The following is a 14,865-nucleotide window of genomic DNA, read 5'->3' as shown; positions in this document are numbered from 1 at the left end:
ATCCATTACCTGGAGTAGCTTTGGGACCATTGAAAACATGAATATGGAGGTTAATTGAGTCCAAGTCCGTTATAAAGGGTACTGTTGGAAACAAAATGGGAGGGGGGATCTGAGATTAGGCTTGTCTTGTCTGAGTCACATATGAGATAAGAACAAGACACATGTGCATTTCAGAAAAGAAAATGCATTTCCTATAATACCACTTGGTTTTACTTAATATTTACATATTTTTATCTTCTGTTGATAGTGTACACATCAACAATAAAAAAAATCAAAATAAAAAACAGAAGAATGTAAATTTCAGTGAAGAATCATTACCTAGTTCAGTCTTGGGTGGCTCAGTTCTAAGTGCAACAGGTTTCATGTCTATACAGAAACAAAACAAAACTTTTATATATAATAAATGATGCTTTTTGCCAAAGTGGCTAACAAAATCATCAGAACAATGAAAACATTAGACAAACAAAAATAGTAAAATATAACCAAGAGTATGTTAGAATCTCCTACTCTCGAGTAGGACCCTGGCAGAGACACATGCCTGACTGCCATGTTCTCTCCCTACTAGTAGATCGTTTGGGAGCTTTAAAAGCTTTTTCCAGCCCAAACACCACAGCGACTGATGCCAACTGACATCAGCACACTTAGGGACCGCAGAGTTTGTGCAATTGCGTAACAGACCTCAGCAACTCAGCATTTAGCTAATCTATTTTATTTACATATAAACACACACGGAACACTGCAACATGGCTCCCTCTCTCTCTAGCATCAGACAGCAAGAGAGAAAGAACAAAGGACAACAGTCCCACTTCAGGAACACAGTAAGACAAACATCCTGTCTTCGTCACTTCCCACTCTGTGGAATGAAAACATATACCATCATGTGATAGAAAACAATCCCATGACAGCAGACACGGGGAATGAATCCCCAACAGAGTAAACATATAAAATAAAATATGAGGGGGGGTGACATCACTGTGCTGCCCCCCTGGGATGCTCACCACGGGTGGCACCATCGCATGCAGCTAGCCCCACCCCCGTGGGCACAGCATGTACGCCGCTCCACCTCTGCTAGAGCACCAGTGAATGCAAGCCATTATGGGCTTAGAATGAAATCCTGCACTTCGTTTCGGTTGCAAAATTTCCTTTAAACTGAATGGGGAGTATTTATGTATTACCGAAGGTGACTACACCCATGCAATGTTATTGAGATCCACATATAGACGATTTTAATTGTGACAACTGAGAAAAATTACCAGGTAAAGTATGCAGCACATGAGGGCCAATGGTTGTCTTAGGACTCGAAACACGATGCTTGACTTCTGGAGCTGAAAGAGAAAACTTGGTTAGGAGATGTTAAAGACCAGTATGTTTGGCTCTGGCTTTTCAGATGCGAAGGTGAAGGTGATGTAATAAAATCATGCTGTGGGAAAGAAGTGCACGAAGGCAGACAACACAAAAGACTTTAGAAAGGAAAGTTGCCATAATACATGTATAAGGTTGGTTAAAGTGATTCATATGATTCGTGACCATTTCTGGAGCCTAGCTTAAAAAAGGAATGCGAATCACACACGAAAGACTTGACTGCAGTGTAATGTGGCTACTTCCAGCTGTTTTCAAAAGGTGACAGAATCACTGTGCGAGGAAAGAAAAAGTAATACTGTTGGGGGGGGGGAATTGAAATGGTTACAAGTGTGGTAGTGATCAACATACCTAGAGAAAGGGTGATTTTTAATGGGGAGAAAAGGATGGTGTTAGATGACCTTTCAGAAGGAGAAAATGCAAATGGGTTTCTGAGAAAAGAAAGTGAACAAGACCAGTCAGTGCACGAGGAAAACACCATTACCTACTATTGGAAGTTCATTGCTAAATGTAATAGGCTCTGAAACTGCACCAGAAAAAAGGTAACGATTAAAATGAGGAAAACCTTTCAGAATGAATGTAACTATTGCATTACCCTATAAACATAATGCTATACTGATATTTTAAAATCAGAGCTTGATACAAAATCTTAGAATCAAGTGAGTTAACAGTAGAAAACATACACACAAGAAAATATGATGGAAGAACCACAATCTGGAAGCATATTTCTGCCTCTTAATCTTTAGGTCAGGGGGTGGCTAATCTGTGGCTCATATATGGTCAACCAAGAGATTTTTGTTAGGGTCTAATAATTTTGTGGCGTTTTGTTTAATTTTTAAAAAACAAATAAATGGGGGGGGGGAGTGGTTTCCCATCTTCGTCATTCCCACCTTCATGCAGGATATGGAAGGTTGGCCATGGGTCAAAGTGCCCTTCAGCCTAAAAACAGTTAACCACTCCTGCTTCACTTGCTTCTGTAAGGACTACCCTGTTTGTGAAGGCCTGGGGATAGTTGGATGGATGTCCTCTGCTATTATTTCAGTTGTCGTTCTGCTTTTGCAGTCATAGAATTTTAATGGATTATTTATTGTATTGGTTTTCAAAATACTTTTCTGATACTGGGAAAGGCAGACTAGAGCGATATTTTATGTACTGTACATACATAAAATCAAATGCCTTATCCAACCTCATTTTGAAATGTACCTTTCTGAGAGGCAGTTACTCCCTATTATATTATTATTTGGAATTGATTTGCTCTGTTATTCAATCAGACCTATCGTTCACATTCTTCAAGTACATCTGGAAATGTTAAAACAGTTGAATACTCAAACTGTTAACCAGAGGCCATGTTTGTGATTGTTTTAGACCGCCAGCCTAGCAGGCAGGATCAATTGCTCACAATCTAACAATCCAAAGTGCCAAAATGCTGAGATTTAGATTGCTGGGAGTCTAGACAGGAAACAGTCTGGTGAACAATCAAGATGGCACCTGCAGTATATTTGCAGTCGTACCACCAATGCCCTACTCAGGGATTATGCTTGAACAAGGAATGGCAGCATTAGTAGCTGATGCACCACCAACAAAATCTCTACCAGCGATCACATCCCAGAAAGTTTCATTAAGCCCATTTGTAAAAACACATAATTACCAGATTTAGTAAATGAAGGTTCTGGTGCTGTGGATGGTTTAAAAGGAAACTGATCTGCTTCAGTTACAGCTGGAAAAAAACCATCGATAAATAATTCAAGCGCATGCCAACTCAAAGGATGTGTTTGTATCATATGGTTCAGATGACGCCTATCTTAGAGATTGATGGTGCATTCCTTTGCATGTTTACTCAGAAGTAAGTTTGCTGCCTTCAGTGAGGCTTACTCTCTTACTCGACATGTTCTTGTGATTCACTGAGCCAACATTCATTATCTCCTACCCTTCCTCTCTCCAGAACTCTCAAGTGTACTCCACAAGGATGGAAGCACTCCTACTGGTCATGCTCGAAAGGAAACGTTTTTCTTTTTGAAGCCAGTCCTGTTATACCCAACATACAAACACCTTTTTTGAGATGCATTGTTTCAGCTTCAATTTTTTGCTGAGCCACAGCAAAATGGTCCCTTTTGCAAGCTCCTTTCCCTGAGCAGGACTCCACCATTCAGAGGAACTACTCCCCTTGATTATCTGGTATGACTTATTTTAAAGCATCGGAACTCAATATATTACAGAGTCTGCTTGTACCTTCTCAGGCGCATCATCTATTTAACCACGATTCCACAGAAATTTCTGAGCCAGTCTGGTTTGAATAACCAGTTGATTCAAACCATCAACATTCAAACCTAATTATGAAAGTTTATTTGATTCTGGAGGGTTTTATATGACGTTTTTGTGTCAGTTAAACATTTTAAACAAAAATATTCCTAAAAGATTCCTTATGGATTTAATGGTAAAACAAAAGTGCAATCAGACTGAATATACTTGCGCTATTTATTTTGAGATTAAAATTAATTTAATGTATAGAGTTTACAAATTTTCGCAGCTGGGTTACCAAATACTTTTGCTGGCAATGACTTGCGGAAGTATGATAAAAGCTGACAGGCTGGAGGATTTGGCGGTTGGGAGGAAGACTGGGGCTGTGGGATTCAGATGCTAACTAGATGTGTCTATGGTAATTCCTAGCAGTGAAACAAAGTTAAACTGTCAAGCTTTGCTTAATAGGATATGACATTCCACTCCAGTGCATTGGTTTGGATTATTCTATACTCAGCAGGAGTTCCTATGACATGCTTTATTGCAAAGTTGGCCCCAATTTTTTTTAGGGAAGGCAAAGTGTTGCAATATGTGGCAACTGTAGCATCCATGTCATAGGCTTGGTTTCTAGTGTGTTAGTGGTCAAGAGTTTTACCCATGAAAAGGTTCTTGAAGATTTTTTGCAGAAAATATGGGGCTAGTAGGATAGGGCATGTTTCACATACAGTCATACCTCGGTTTAAGTATGCTTCAGTTTGAGTACTTTCAGTTTAAGTACTGGTACTTGGGGGACCCGTCTGGAACAGATTAATCCACTTTCCATTACCTTCAATGAAAAAGTTCGCTTCAGGTTAAGTACGGACTTCCGGAACCAATTACACTCATACTTCGGGTTAAGTACGCTTCAGGTTGAGTACTCTACGGACCTGTCTGGAACGGATTAATCCACTAATCCACTTTCCATTACTTTCAATGGGAAAGTTCGCTTCAGGTTAAGTACGCTTCAGGTTAAGTACAGACTTCCGGAACCAATTGTCTACTTAAACTGAGGTACCACTGTACTGTACATGGGAACTGCTTTCCTAAAACAGCAGCAGAAGCAATGTCTAAGGTGGATGTTATAGTACAGTGGTTCCCAACAGGTGGTCTGGGGACCCCCAGGGGTCCGCGAGCTATGCCAGAGGGGTCCGCAAGATGCTATTAGAATAAAAAATATATTAAATATATTTCGTATGATAACAGATTTTTTGTTTTGGCCTTTTCCTGCATGAGCAGAGTCTAGCGCAAAACTAGAATTAGATAGAGGCAGTAGTTCTGCTGTATGCCGTTAGGTGGCGCTTTACAAACACTACTGTTTTGCAAAGAGGCAGCGCGCACATTCTACTAACGCTCACCTCCCCAAGATGCTTTGCGCGCGTCAGCTTCATTTGTGCGCTACTGCGCAGGTACCCTGTCTTCTCCATTCCCCTCCCTCCTCCCTGACGTGCGCTGCCTCTTTGCAAAACAGTAGTGTTTGTAAACAAAGCGTTGTTTTTCGCGGAAGCTACAGTTCGCGTAGTTAAAAATGGACCGTTGGTTAAAAAGTGGTTCATTAAAACGACAAAGGCCTACAGATGAAGAGGAAGAACTGTAAAAAACGTATAAATATAAAATATAAAAAGACTCTTAATTTGGCTCTCACTTTTTAATTTTAGGATTAGGAATTAATGGGGGTCCTTGTCACAACAGCGGCTCGATGAGGGGTCCTCGAGAAAATTTTGTTGGGAACCCCTGTTATAGTAGACTAACTAGAATTTGAAAGGCTAGCAAAATTCTAAAGATGAAATGGTGGTAGAAAATGCACATAGTAAATGAAAGGTTCCTTGTAGTAACAAGAAGAAATTAAAAGAACCAGCTAGATAGTGACAATTAGCTGAAGCAAAATATATTACCCATTGTTGCCCCTGGATGTCCGACAGTGTGAGAAATCTTAGTTGTGGTGGGAACTGGAATCAATTTGCTGGTAACTGCTGGAGTAAAGGATAGTCTCTTAAGAATGGAAAATCTGAGCGTTCAGGATTTTAGAACTTGTATTCAAATAATGTGCGGCATGCTCTGTTTTAATGGCATTTTTGGACTGTCTACCTGTCTATCATAAATATAATCAAGTAGTGTTGGATTTAATTTGGGAGACCTAGGTTAGAAAATTCATGGAGGACAGGGCTATATTTACTACCCTCCATGTTCAGAGGTAGCAAGTCTCTGAGTATCAGTTGCTGCATACTCAGCAGCAATGGGCTATTTATTGGGTTCACCTCCTGCCAGTGGGCTTCCCTTGAGTATCTGGCTGACTACTGTGGGAAACAGGATATTGAACTAGGTAGGCTTCGGTCTAATCTAGTAGAGCTCCTCTTATATTATTGTGGGGTTGAATCCTTGCTCAGCTATACTGTTAATGGTCTTTGACAAATCAGTATCTCAGCCTATTTCACTCAAGGTTATTGTGCGGATAAAATAGTTTAGTCTGATGTATTTTGCCCTGAGAAACAGAAATAATTTAAAGGCAAATACTGTATGATATAATATAAAATATCAAGTCCTCCTCCAAAGCGAACTATTTGAAGATGGAAGCATTTTACGAATTCAAAAAATCTGAAGTGGCACCTGTAGTTCTCTACAACAGGGCAGGAATTTTTTTAGTCCTCCCTCCAGACATTGTTGGATTGACCATTGGACATGTTGGCTTGAGCTGATTATATTCCAACGACATATGGAGGCCACAGATACCTTCACCCCTGCTTCAGAGCATTCAGAAGATCACGTGGCTGAGTTATTCAAGCACAATGAAAAGCAGAAGGTAGTAATCTTTTATAGTTGGAATAATACAGCCTGATCCGGTACCAGTAAACTGGAGAAAATGAGGCTTCTTCCAGTGGAATATCTTAAGGATAAGAGCAAAAGTATACAAGCCGTGAAACCAAAATGTTTCATTACTTTCATGAGTGTTCAAAAGGGAAAGACAATGCCCAACTCTGCAGGTTGCTGCTTAACAAGGGGGAAAGGAATGTTGAGGCTAATTTAATAGAAATATGAACATGTTATATTTAGCATACAGCATATATTAACCATCCTAAGAAAGTGAAAAATAACACATCAGTTGTCAACATCCATTCCAAGACACACACACACTGTCAACCTGGCACATTTAAGCCTCTCTGGTGCTAAGGCAAACAGTACACAAGGGAATTGTGTCACCAACATGAAGCCCAACTGCTTTTGACTCCCCTGAAGTAATATTTCAGATTTGTATGTTTAGCTGAGCACACTGGAGAGTAGCTGACCTGTAGGAGACAGGGCAAGCTTTAGGGTATAGATCAAGTAACACAAACCCTGTTCTACTTCTGACTCATAACTAAAAATAGATGCATGCTACTTATCCAAGTGGAAAGCATCTCATCATTTTAACGGTCAGTTTCCCCTTTCAATCTTGGTGAAATTCTATGACTTTCCTTCAGCTCTACAAAAGCATGAAGAAAATAAACAATATGGAAATTTCAGTTTACATTGCGAAAGGCACATCTGCTGCCTCTCATTTAAATCTCTGGATTAATCTTTATAGATGAATGGAGAAGACCACATGTTGCACAGAGCACAGCTGTACTTCTTATTGACTGAAAGCTGATAGTGTATATGAATGAAAAATATATTTCCAACTATATGTCCCTGTGTGTGTTTATCCTCTATATTTAGTTCAAAGTCCTTGGGCTGCACATGGCACCTTCCTATACTATGTGTTTTACTTCAAGCCTAGTAGAGGCTTTTGAAGTCCCTCCTTTCACATTGGAGATATACCTAGATTTTTGGGGGGAGTGGGGGGGAATGTATGGGCTTTTCTGGTCAAAGTACTGTGAGGGGATGATTAAGTCATAGCTAAATGGGAAATTGCACCCAAGCAGCTTGGCTAGAGTGGGTCTGGCCATCACAGGTTGAAGAAATTGGTTATTGCAAAATAAAGTGCCAGATTTTGAGGAACATATTAAGATTGAATGGTCTAATTGTGGTTTCTCAAAGCTGCAATATTAAAAATATCAAAATGTTAGCACATATCACATAAGTCTGTTTAGTTCTGCAGAAGCTCTCAAGAAGAGAGGTAGCATGAAAAATAAAAATTATAATATTTGCTTGGGTCTGAAATATTTACATAAGTAGGGGGCAGCGGTGCCCATCTCAGTTCCTGACTGCTGAGTCACTGCTGCTTATCAGGAAGGAGAGGGACAAGGAGACAGGGAGATCAGTGCTGGGCAAATGAACTGGCACGCCCAATACAGCTCTCCTGGCGGTACATTTGCACCACACAAATCTCCCTGCTGCCTCACCTTCCAATAAATAGTTGTAACTCAGCTTCTGGGAGGTTAGGTGAGCCCCACCACCCCATAGTACCACACTGCTTTGTATGGAATAGAAGTAACATAGCACTTATTTCCAGTCAAAATATTCTTTCATTGAGTTTTCGTTGGTATTTTTCTTGAAACCTCTTTCAGAATTTTATCCCTATCATTATTTATTGCTAGTAGTGACTGAGCTAGCAAATCAACCAACATTAACTTAATTGTCAAACCTGAGCCAGATTTCAAACAAATTAGGTAATGGCAACTTAATTCACCCCATTACAATATTTTAACTTACAAAACAACAGAACTATAAGCTTTGACATGACAGCAAAATCTAATTTGGTGTTTTGAAGCTGTTTTTAATCTCAGACTGTTACTTGCGATTACGAATGGAATTATATTGCATTACATGTTCTAAGATTATATAAGAATGAATGCACACGAACAACACATGTTCTGTTTTTGTGAACGGCATGTCCAAGTCCGTCAGAAGAAAGCTTGATCCATGCTGTGGAATAAAATAGTTATAGGAAAGTACATAGCAATTACCCGGTACAATCTTTGGCTCTTCCAGATGGGGAGGGATTTGGGGCTTGGAAACTGGGATTTTTGTTTTACTGGGAGCTGAAAGGAATAAAAACGAAACGGTCATTTGTATGTGCCCTAAGAAAGCAGCACAGATAGCACGGAGAGCTTAAAATGAGTGGGAGTCCTTCACGACCAGTGTTGTGTGCTCACCCAAGTCCAAAACTGCATAGGAGTATCCCAAACGAACAATTACTGAGATACCAAGAACTGCATGGCATATACAACAGGCTTATGCTATCCCTGTGTGATTATTTACTTTTTAATCCTTCCCCCTTAAAAATAAAGCCGTATTACAAACTAGTCTGGGAGACTCAAAATTAGTTTGCCCAAAGGTCATGGAGGGGCTGCTACTTGAGTTAAAAATTATTCTGTGCATATTTCGAAGCAAATCTTAGCAAGTCGGACAGCTAAGTCTGCATAGGGTTATAGGCACGGCCCCTTGGGCTCACAGAACTAGTCTCACCAATCTTTAGAACTTGATCAATACATGAAGAAAACAACCCATTTCCCTGGGATGCCTGCAAACTGCTATGCATTCCCCCCCCCAGCAGTTTCCTGTCCAACAAACAGCACAGATCACCTGTTTTTCAAAGATAAGGGACTTTCTGAGAGATCGGACACAAAGAGTGAGGATTGGACCTGTTACATCTACCTCCCTGAAGCTTAGCACTGGCACTCCACAGGGATGCGTGCTAAGTCCATACCTGTATTTGTTGTATACATATGATTGCATTTCATCTGACCCATCTACTGCAATTATTAAGTTTGCTGATGACACCAATCTGCACCTAAACATTGGCAAGACAAAGGAGATGGTGTTGGACTTTCAGAGGAAGAGAGGTGAGCTAGCCCCGTTGTATATCGGGGAGGGGGGGCTGTGTGGAGAGAGTCTCTTCCTTTAAATACTGGAAGTCCATCTTAGTGAAGACCTAACTTGAAAGGTCAATACAGCCCAGGTGGTTAGGAAAGCCCAACAGAGACTTCATTTCCTTAGGGTCTTGCGAAAGAACAAGGTTGGACAGCAACTGAGGATTTCCTTCTATCGGTCCACGATAGAAAGTGTTCTCTCATACTGCATTACGGTGTGGTATGCTGGTTTGACAGCCATGGACAGAGAGTCCCTATAGAGGGTGGTGAAGACAACACACTATATTGTGGGCCGTCCCCTGAGTCCGCTAGATGTCATCGTGGGAGACCGTTGCCTCAGAAGAGCGAGGAACATTCTCAGGGATGACTCACACCCTGACCAGCACCTTTTTAATCTCCTGCCCTCGGGCAGGAGATATAGAAGCTTGATAAGCCGCACCAACAGGTTAAAGAACAATTTCTACCCATGGGCCGTGAGGCTGCTGAATGGAAGACAGCAACATTGCAGCTGACGTTTGGAGTTGGTGGTCGTATGACAGCACACAAAGTGTAACAAGGACTGAGAGATTGTGGGGGGAAGGGGGGCTCATTTAATCTCACTGTAAACAAGTGGCACAGTGACAATAATGTATATCTATTCTAATTAACCATTACCCTGTGTTGTTCTTGGCAATTCAGAGGTTTTATAAATTTTAAGTGTAGTGGCTTCCCATTGAGGTTCCTTTTCTGCTGATGAAAAAGAAAAGAAAGAGAGAGCAATAAATCATGCGGGAATTAGACAGTTCTTCATAAAGATGTTTAAAGTGAGATCTATTTTCCATTGCCCAGAATCAGTATATGATTACTTGCAATTGATATAAAAACAGGGTGATTTCTGATTCCTGCATGCTTTTCTTATTATAACTGTTTTCACCAAAATATTTTATGAATATGAATATATGAGGTAGTGCGCAAAGACTGAAGCCTACGCAAAGTTGACCCAAAAGGGTTTTGTATTTCCTCAAACCAACAACATAGCTTCTTTCAAACAGGCTAACTTTGAATTCAAACAACAACAATAATTACAATCCATGGCATGAATTGTTATTACCACGTTTAGATTCTGGTATTTTGGGATGGGCAGAAGGTGTAGAAGGAACCAATTCTGTTTCCTGCAGAGCTGAAAGACACAGGCTGTATTATAGTTTTTTGCTTCTTACTGTCTTTTTTATTTTCATCCTAGGAAATTAGAATCAAATTAACTAAAGTGAAGGTGAAACAGGATGTTTAAAAATTGTAAATTGTAAATCTTTTAAAGCCTCAGATAACAGCAAAATCATATCTGTCTATTCTTTCCCATTAACTCAGGTGCCCAGGTGATATATCTATAGGAATAACAATATTAACCTACCTTACCAAGTTGTTATAAGGATTACAAATATAACGTATGTGAAGTGCTTTGGACTCTCTCAAGTGCCATAAATTACATATACTGTTAAATAATATTTTCATTACTCATGTAATGGTTGATTATGCTGATTATGTAATGCTAGAATTGATGCATAATTGACAAGGCTTGTGGTAGCTCTCACAAGATATACGTGTGGAGAAAATTAGCAAAGCTGGTATAAAAATTATAGAATGCTACATGCCAATTCATAATCATAGGTAAAAGACAGAAGCAGCTTCTGGGGGGAGGGGTGTAGCTGCAGGAGTAGCCTCCTAAACAACAGCATAGCTGCTGCTTACTTGGAGGGGCAAGGAAGTGGAACAATTGGGCATGTGCTGATCCCACAGTGGGAGAATTGGTATGGCTCCCCTACTGTATCTCTGCAGCTGTGACCTCACAACCACTTTGCCCACAAGGAAAGCTATCTAAAAATCATCCAAATTCAAGTACTATATATTTTTTTAAAAATAAATGTTTTCTTTTTATGTGGATAAGGAGTACTTTCCTTCGGGAAAGCTATTTGCTCAATTTGCCATTGGCCCTTTAAAAAAGTTGTCACACTTTTGCTTAAAACCTGGAAATGGCTGTGTCTATAATTTATATGAGGCAAATCTTCAAATAACAACAGCAAGCTCATTTACCCACACTGTTTCACAAATGCTCATTGATCAAAGTGCAGATATTTCAATGGGCACCAGTTCAATGACCAATTTCAATTAAGAGCAATAATGTTTTCAGAATTCAAGAATTAATGCTGTAGCTGTAAGCCAAATACTGCATTTGAAAGTACAGTACACTCTGTTTTTATTATTTGCAGTGGTGAAAAATGGCAATAAAAAGATTTTCAGGGATCTCCAGGGGCTGAATTTTAATGCAAGTTATAAAACTTTTCCAGGAAATGAATGTTACCTGGAGTAGCTTTTAATTGTTCAGTAATTCTAGAAGTTTTAGGTGTATTCTGCTTCAAAGGTGGTTGATAAGTGGCTAGAAAAAGAAGAGAATTCAAACTGAACAGAAAAAGACAAATACAACTAAAAGTTACCAATCTTGAAGTGAAATATTTCCAATTTACTGATAAAACAAAAATGTTTAATGTGAAAATGGAAAGATTGGGTTGGGGGTGGGAACCTATCAAATTCAAAACAGAAGGTCCGTTATCACCAAATACCCTAAACACATTTTAATAACGTCTCATGTACAAAACTGGCAGCAACACCCCCTATTTCAACAGAAAGATGGCAAAAGGGAAGAGGGCACACCCACAAACTCTTCTGAGCTTGATTGTATAAGCCCAGGTAATACATACAACGTGGACTATTCAATAGAAAATAAACTCATAATGCATGAGATCTGGAAAGCAGAAAAAGCTAAAAATAAATTTCAAATTAATCATCAATAGTTGCATACATTGATTTCATGTTCATAATCAACGTATCTAAAACAAAAGTGCAAATTTATTTGATTGTGATATAGATATGTGAACAATCTGCATTTCATTACCAAACCCAGGTTCAATAGCTCCTGAGAAAAAAATAAACAGAAGAAATGTTTTTTTTGGGGGGTGTGAATTAAAATTCATCACAGGACTCAGATTTATCACAGAAAAGTAGTAACTGATAGTAATTTAGCATGCAATCCTAACCATGTCTATGCAGAAGTTACTCCTACTGAATTCAATAAGGCTTACCGCCAGGTAAGTAGGGATAGGATTGATGCTCTAGTAGCTATCTGAAGAGAGAAGAGTTTAAAAAATGCCATCTGTATACATAAAGTGAGTATTTAATTACCAGGGCTCACATGCCATCCTTCTGGAGTGGCAGAAGTCTTCCATTTAAAAGGAATAAATGGTGTTTCGGATGAAGCTGAAAAGAGCATCATGGTTACATTTAAAATCCTTCAAAATTCAAACAAACCATTCATGCAACACTCTTGCAATGATGAACAGAATGGAATAGACCAGCAAGGTTGATGAAAGTGATGGAGTTGCAGACCACATGGCACTGATCTTAAGCATAACCCAGCACTCCAATGACAAGTGTCAATTTCCCTCAAAAGACAGTTGTGCAAAGAGATGGATAATAAAAAGAAATGATAGGGAGCCCATGCAGCTTTCGTAACTGAAATTTAAAATAAAAGTATGACCATGTTTCTACAAAGGTTTGGAGACTTTGTAGAAGCTAGAAGTGTGATAAAAGGTCAGTATGGAAAGCATGGTGATGATTTTATTCTGAAAGAAATGGATTCACGTGGAATGAAAATGTTTCTGATGAAACATGACGTACAGTATGACCATTCACGTTGAAAAAGAGCATTACCCTGTGGTGTCTTTGGCCAGTCAAGAGGCTTGGATGTTTTTGGTGTGAAAGGTTCCAGGGTGGGTTCATTTGTTACTGCTGGAAGAAATGTTGACAAGTATAAGAAGAAGAAAAGCCAGCTTGGTGGTGGTGGTGGTGGTGGGGAGTTTCTGCAGGAGGAAAGCTATTTTTCTGTAGGAAAAACCTGAAGGGTTTCCTTGAATTTTGGCCATTGTTTTTAGTTTACCAGTTTAGTAGGTGTTACAGATGAAGTCATCTGTTTAAATCACACTCTATGAAAGATTTCCTTCTTCGTAGTGTATGTGGATTTGAACAAATGCTGAGTGGTCATCTGTTTAGTTCCTGCCTGCCCGCCCACCCATACTGTAATTGTTTTGGATTACAACTTGGTATCTGAATCAGTGCCACACAGAGAAACTTAAGGTTCTATTAACGATTCAACTCGTGGCATTATCCAAGCAAAGTGGGATACCGTAAGAAGCAACACTGTAATAAGCAACATAGTCTACTAAAAGTTACTGTGCAATGTATACACGTAAACTCAGAAAATCTCATAGTTTACGTGACTTACTTCCAGGTAACTACGTAGCTTTAACCTACCGTAGTAGTAAGAACATATAGGTCACTTTGAAGTCACATTCCGGTCAACTAAGGTGGTCACCTATATCAGCAAAAATCCCCTCTTCTACATGACATTACAGGAACAGAAGCCCTGTTCTCTTTTGCATTTGGCTACACTGGTTTCAGTAGAAGAGACTTAAGACATAAGATTTAACTCTAATACTATTTATTTTCTGTTTTCTTTCCTATGTTTTTTAACTTGTTCTATTTTATCTGTATAAGCTGCCTTGAGTCTCACTGGGAAACAAGATGAGATATAAAAAAATAACAATATTTTTAATACAGTCGCACCGCAGAAGTCAAACAGAATCCATTCCGGAAGTCCATTCGACTTCCGAAGCGCGGCTTTGATTGGCTGCAGGAAGCTTCTGCAGCCAATCGGAAGCCACGGAAGCCCGGTCAGATGTTTGGCTTCTGAAAGAACGTTAGAAAACCAGAACACTCGCTTCCGGGTTTTGATCCTTTGGAAGCTGGAACATTTGACTTGCAAGGCGTTTGGGAGCCGAAGTACAACTGTAATATTATTATTGACATCATACAGGGGGCCTTAAATATAGCCCAAAATAGGCAGGCCTTGAACCTCTAGGAATTAACAGCATACAACACACACTGGGAAAAACAGAAGGTGTATAAGGGAGACAACAGGAAACGCCCCCAAAGCCACCGGGAAACCATCTGGATCCATCAGCCTGCTAGGGTGGACCATCTTAATCAGTCCCCCATCCCTGAAGAGGCTTTGAGTTCTAAACCCCACAAGGCAGTGATTTGACCATGGCAACAGAACTAAAGAGAGTCCCTCCACTCTAAGATCACCACCATACAATCAAACGCAGAAAACAAGTCCAGAGTGTTCCCTGCAGCATGGGTAGGGCCAGAAATTACTTAGGACAGACCCATGGTTGTCATGGAGGGCATGAAATCCTGAGCCATTCTTGAGGGGAACCTTAGTGTGAATATTAAAGTCCTCCAGCACAACCAGCCAGGGGGACTCCAACACCAACCCTGAAAACACACCAGCTAGCTCAGGAAGGGAGACTGTTGATCAGTGGGGTGGGTGGTACACAAACAGAATCCTTAA

The 14,865-nt window shown here is 39.9% G+C and overlaps 1 protein-coding gene across 38 annotated transcripts in view; it reads right to left on the bottom strand.

Moving 5' to 3' along the window:
* Positions 1-14,865, bottom strand: part of ABI3BP (ABI family member 3 binding protein) — a 137,589-nt gene that overhangs the window by 45,309 nt on the left and 77,415 nt on the right. For 14 of the 38 annotated variants that reach the window (XM_088668137.1, XM_060273724.2, XM_088668152.1 and 11 more), the window contains 12 exons: positions 13,167-13,244; positions 12,639-12,713; positions 11,761-11,835; positions 10,513-10,581; positions 10,077-10,151; positions 8,517-8,591; positions 5,529-5,606; positions 3,008-3,076; positions 1,844-1,885; positions 1,254-1,325; positions 319-366; positions 10-81 (listed from right to left, as the gene is read on the bottom strand). In XM_088668137.1, coding sequence (XP_088524263.1) covers positions 10-81; positions 319-366; positions 1,254-1,325; positions 1,844-1,885; positions 3,008-3,076; positions 5,529-5,606; positions 8,517-8,591; positions 10,077-10,151; positions 10,513-10,581; positions 11,761-11,835; positions 12,639-12,713; positions 13,167-13,244 — 828 coding nt within the window. The remainder of the gene's footprint in view (positions 1-9; positions 82-318; positions 367-1,253; positions 1,326-1,843; positions 1,886-3,007; positions 3,077-5,528; positions 5,607-8,516; positions 8,592-10,076; positions 10,152-10,512; positions 10,582-11,760; positions 11,836-12,638; positions 12,714-13,166; positions 13,245-14,865) is intronic. The other 24 variants (XM_088668139.1, XM_088668158.1, XM_060273721.2 and 21 more) reach the window with 17 other exon arrangements.

Source organism: Zootoca vivipara, chromosome 4, assembly GCF_965207765.1.
Source record: "Zootoca vivipara chromosome 4, rZooViv2.hap1.1, whole genome shotgun sequence".
Classification (NCBI taxonomy): domain Eukaryota; kingdom Metazoa; phylum Chordata; class Lepidosauria; order Squamata; family Lacertidae; genus Zootoca; species Zootoca vivipara.
This window is presented reverse-complemented; position numbering and strand designations above follow the sequence as displayed.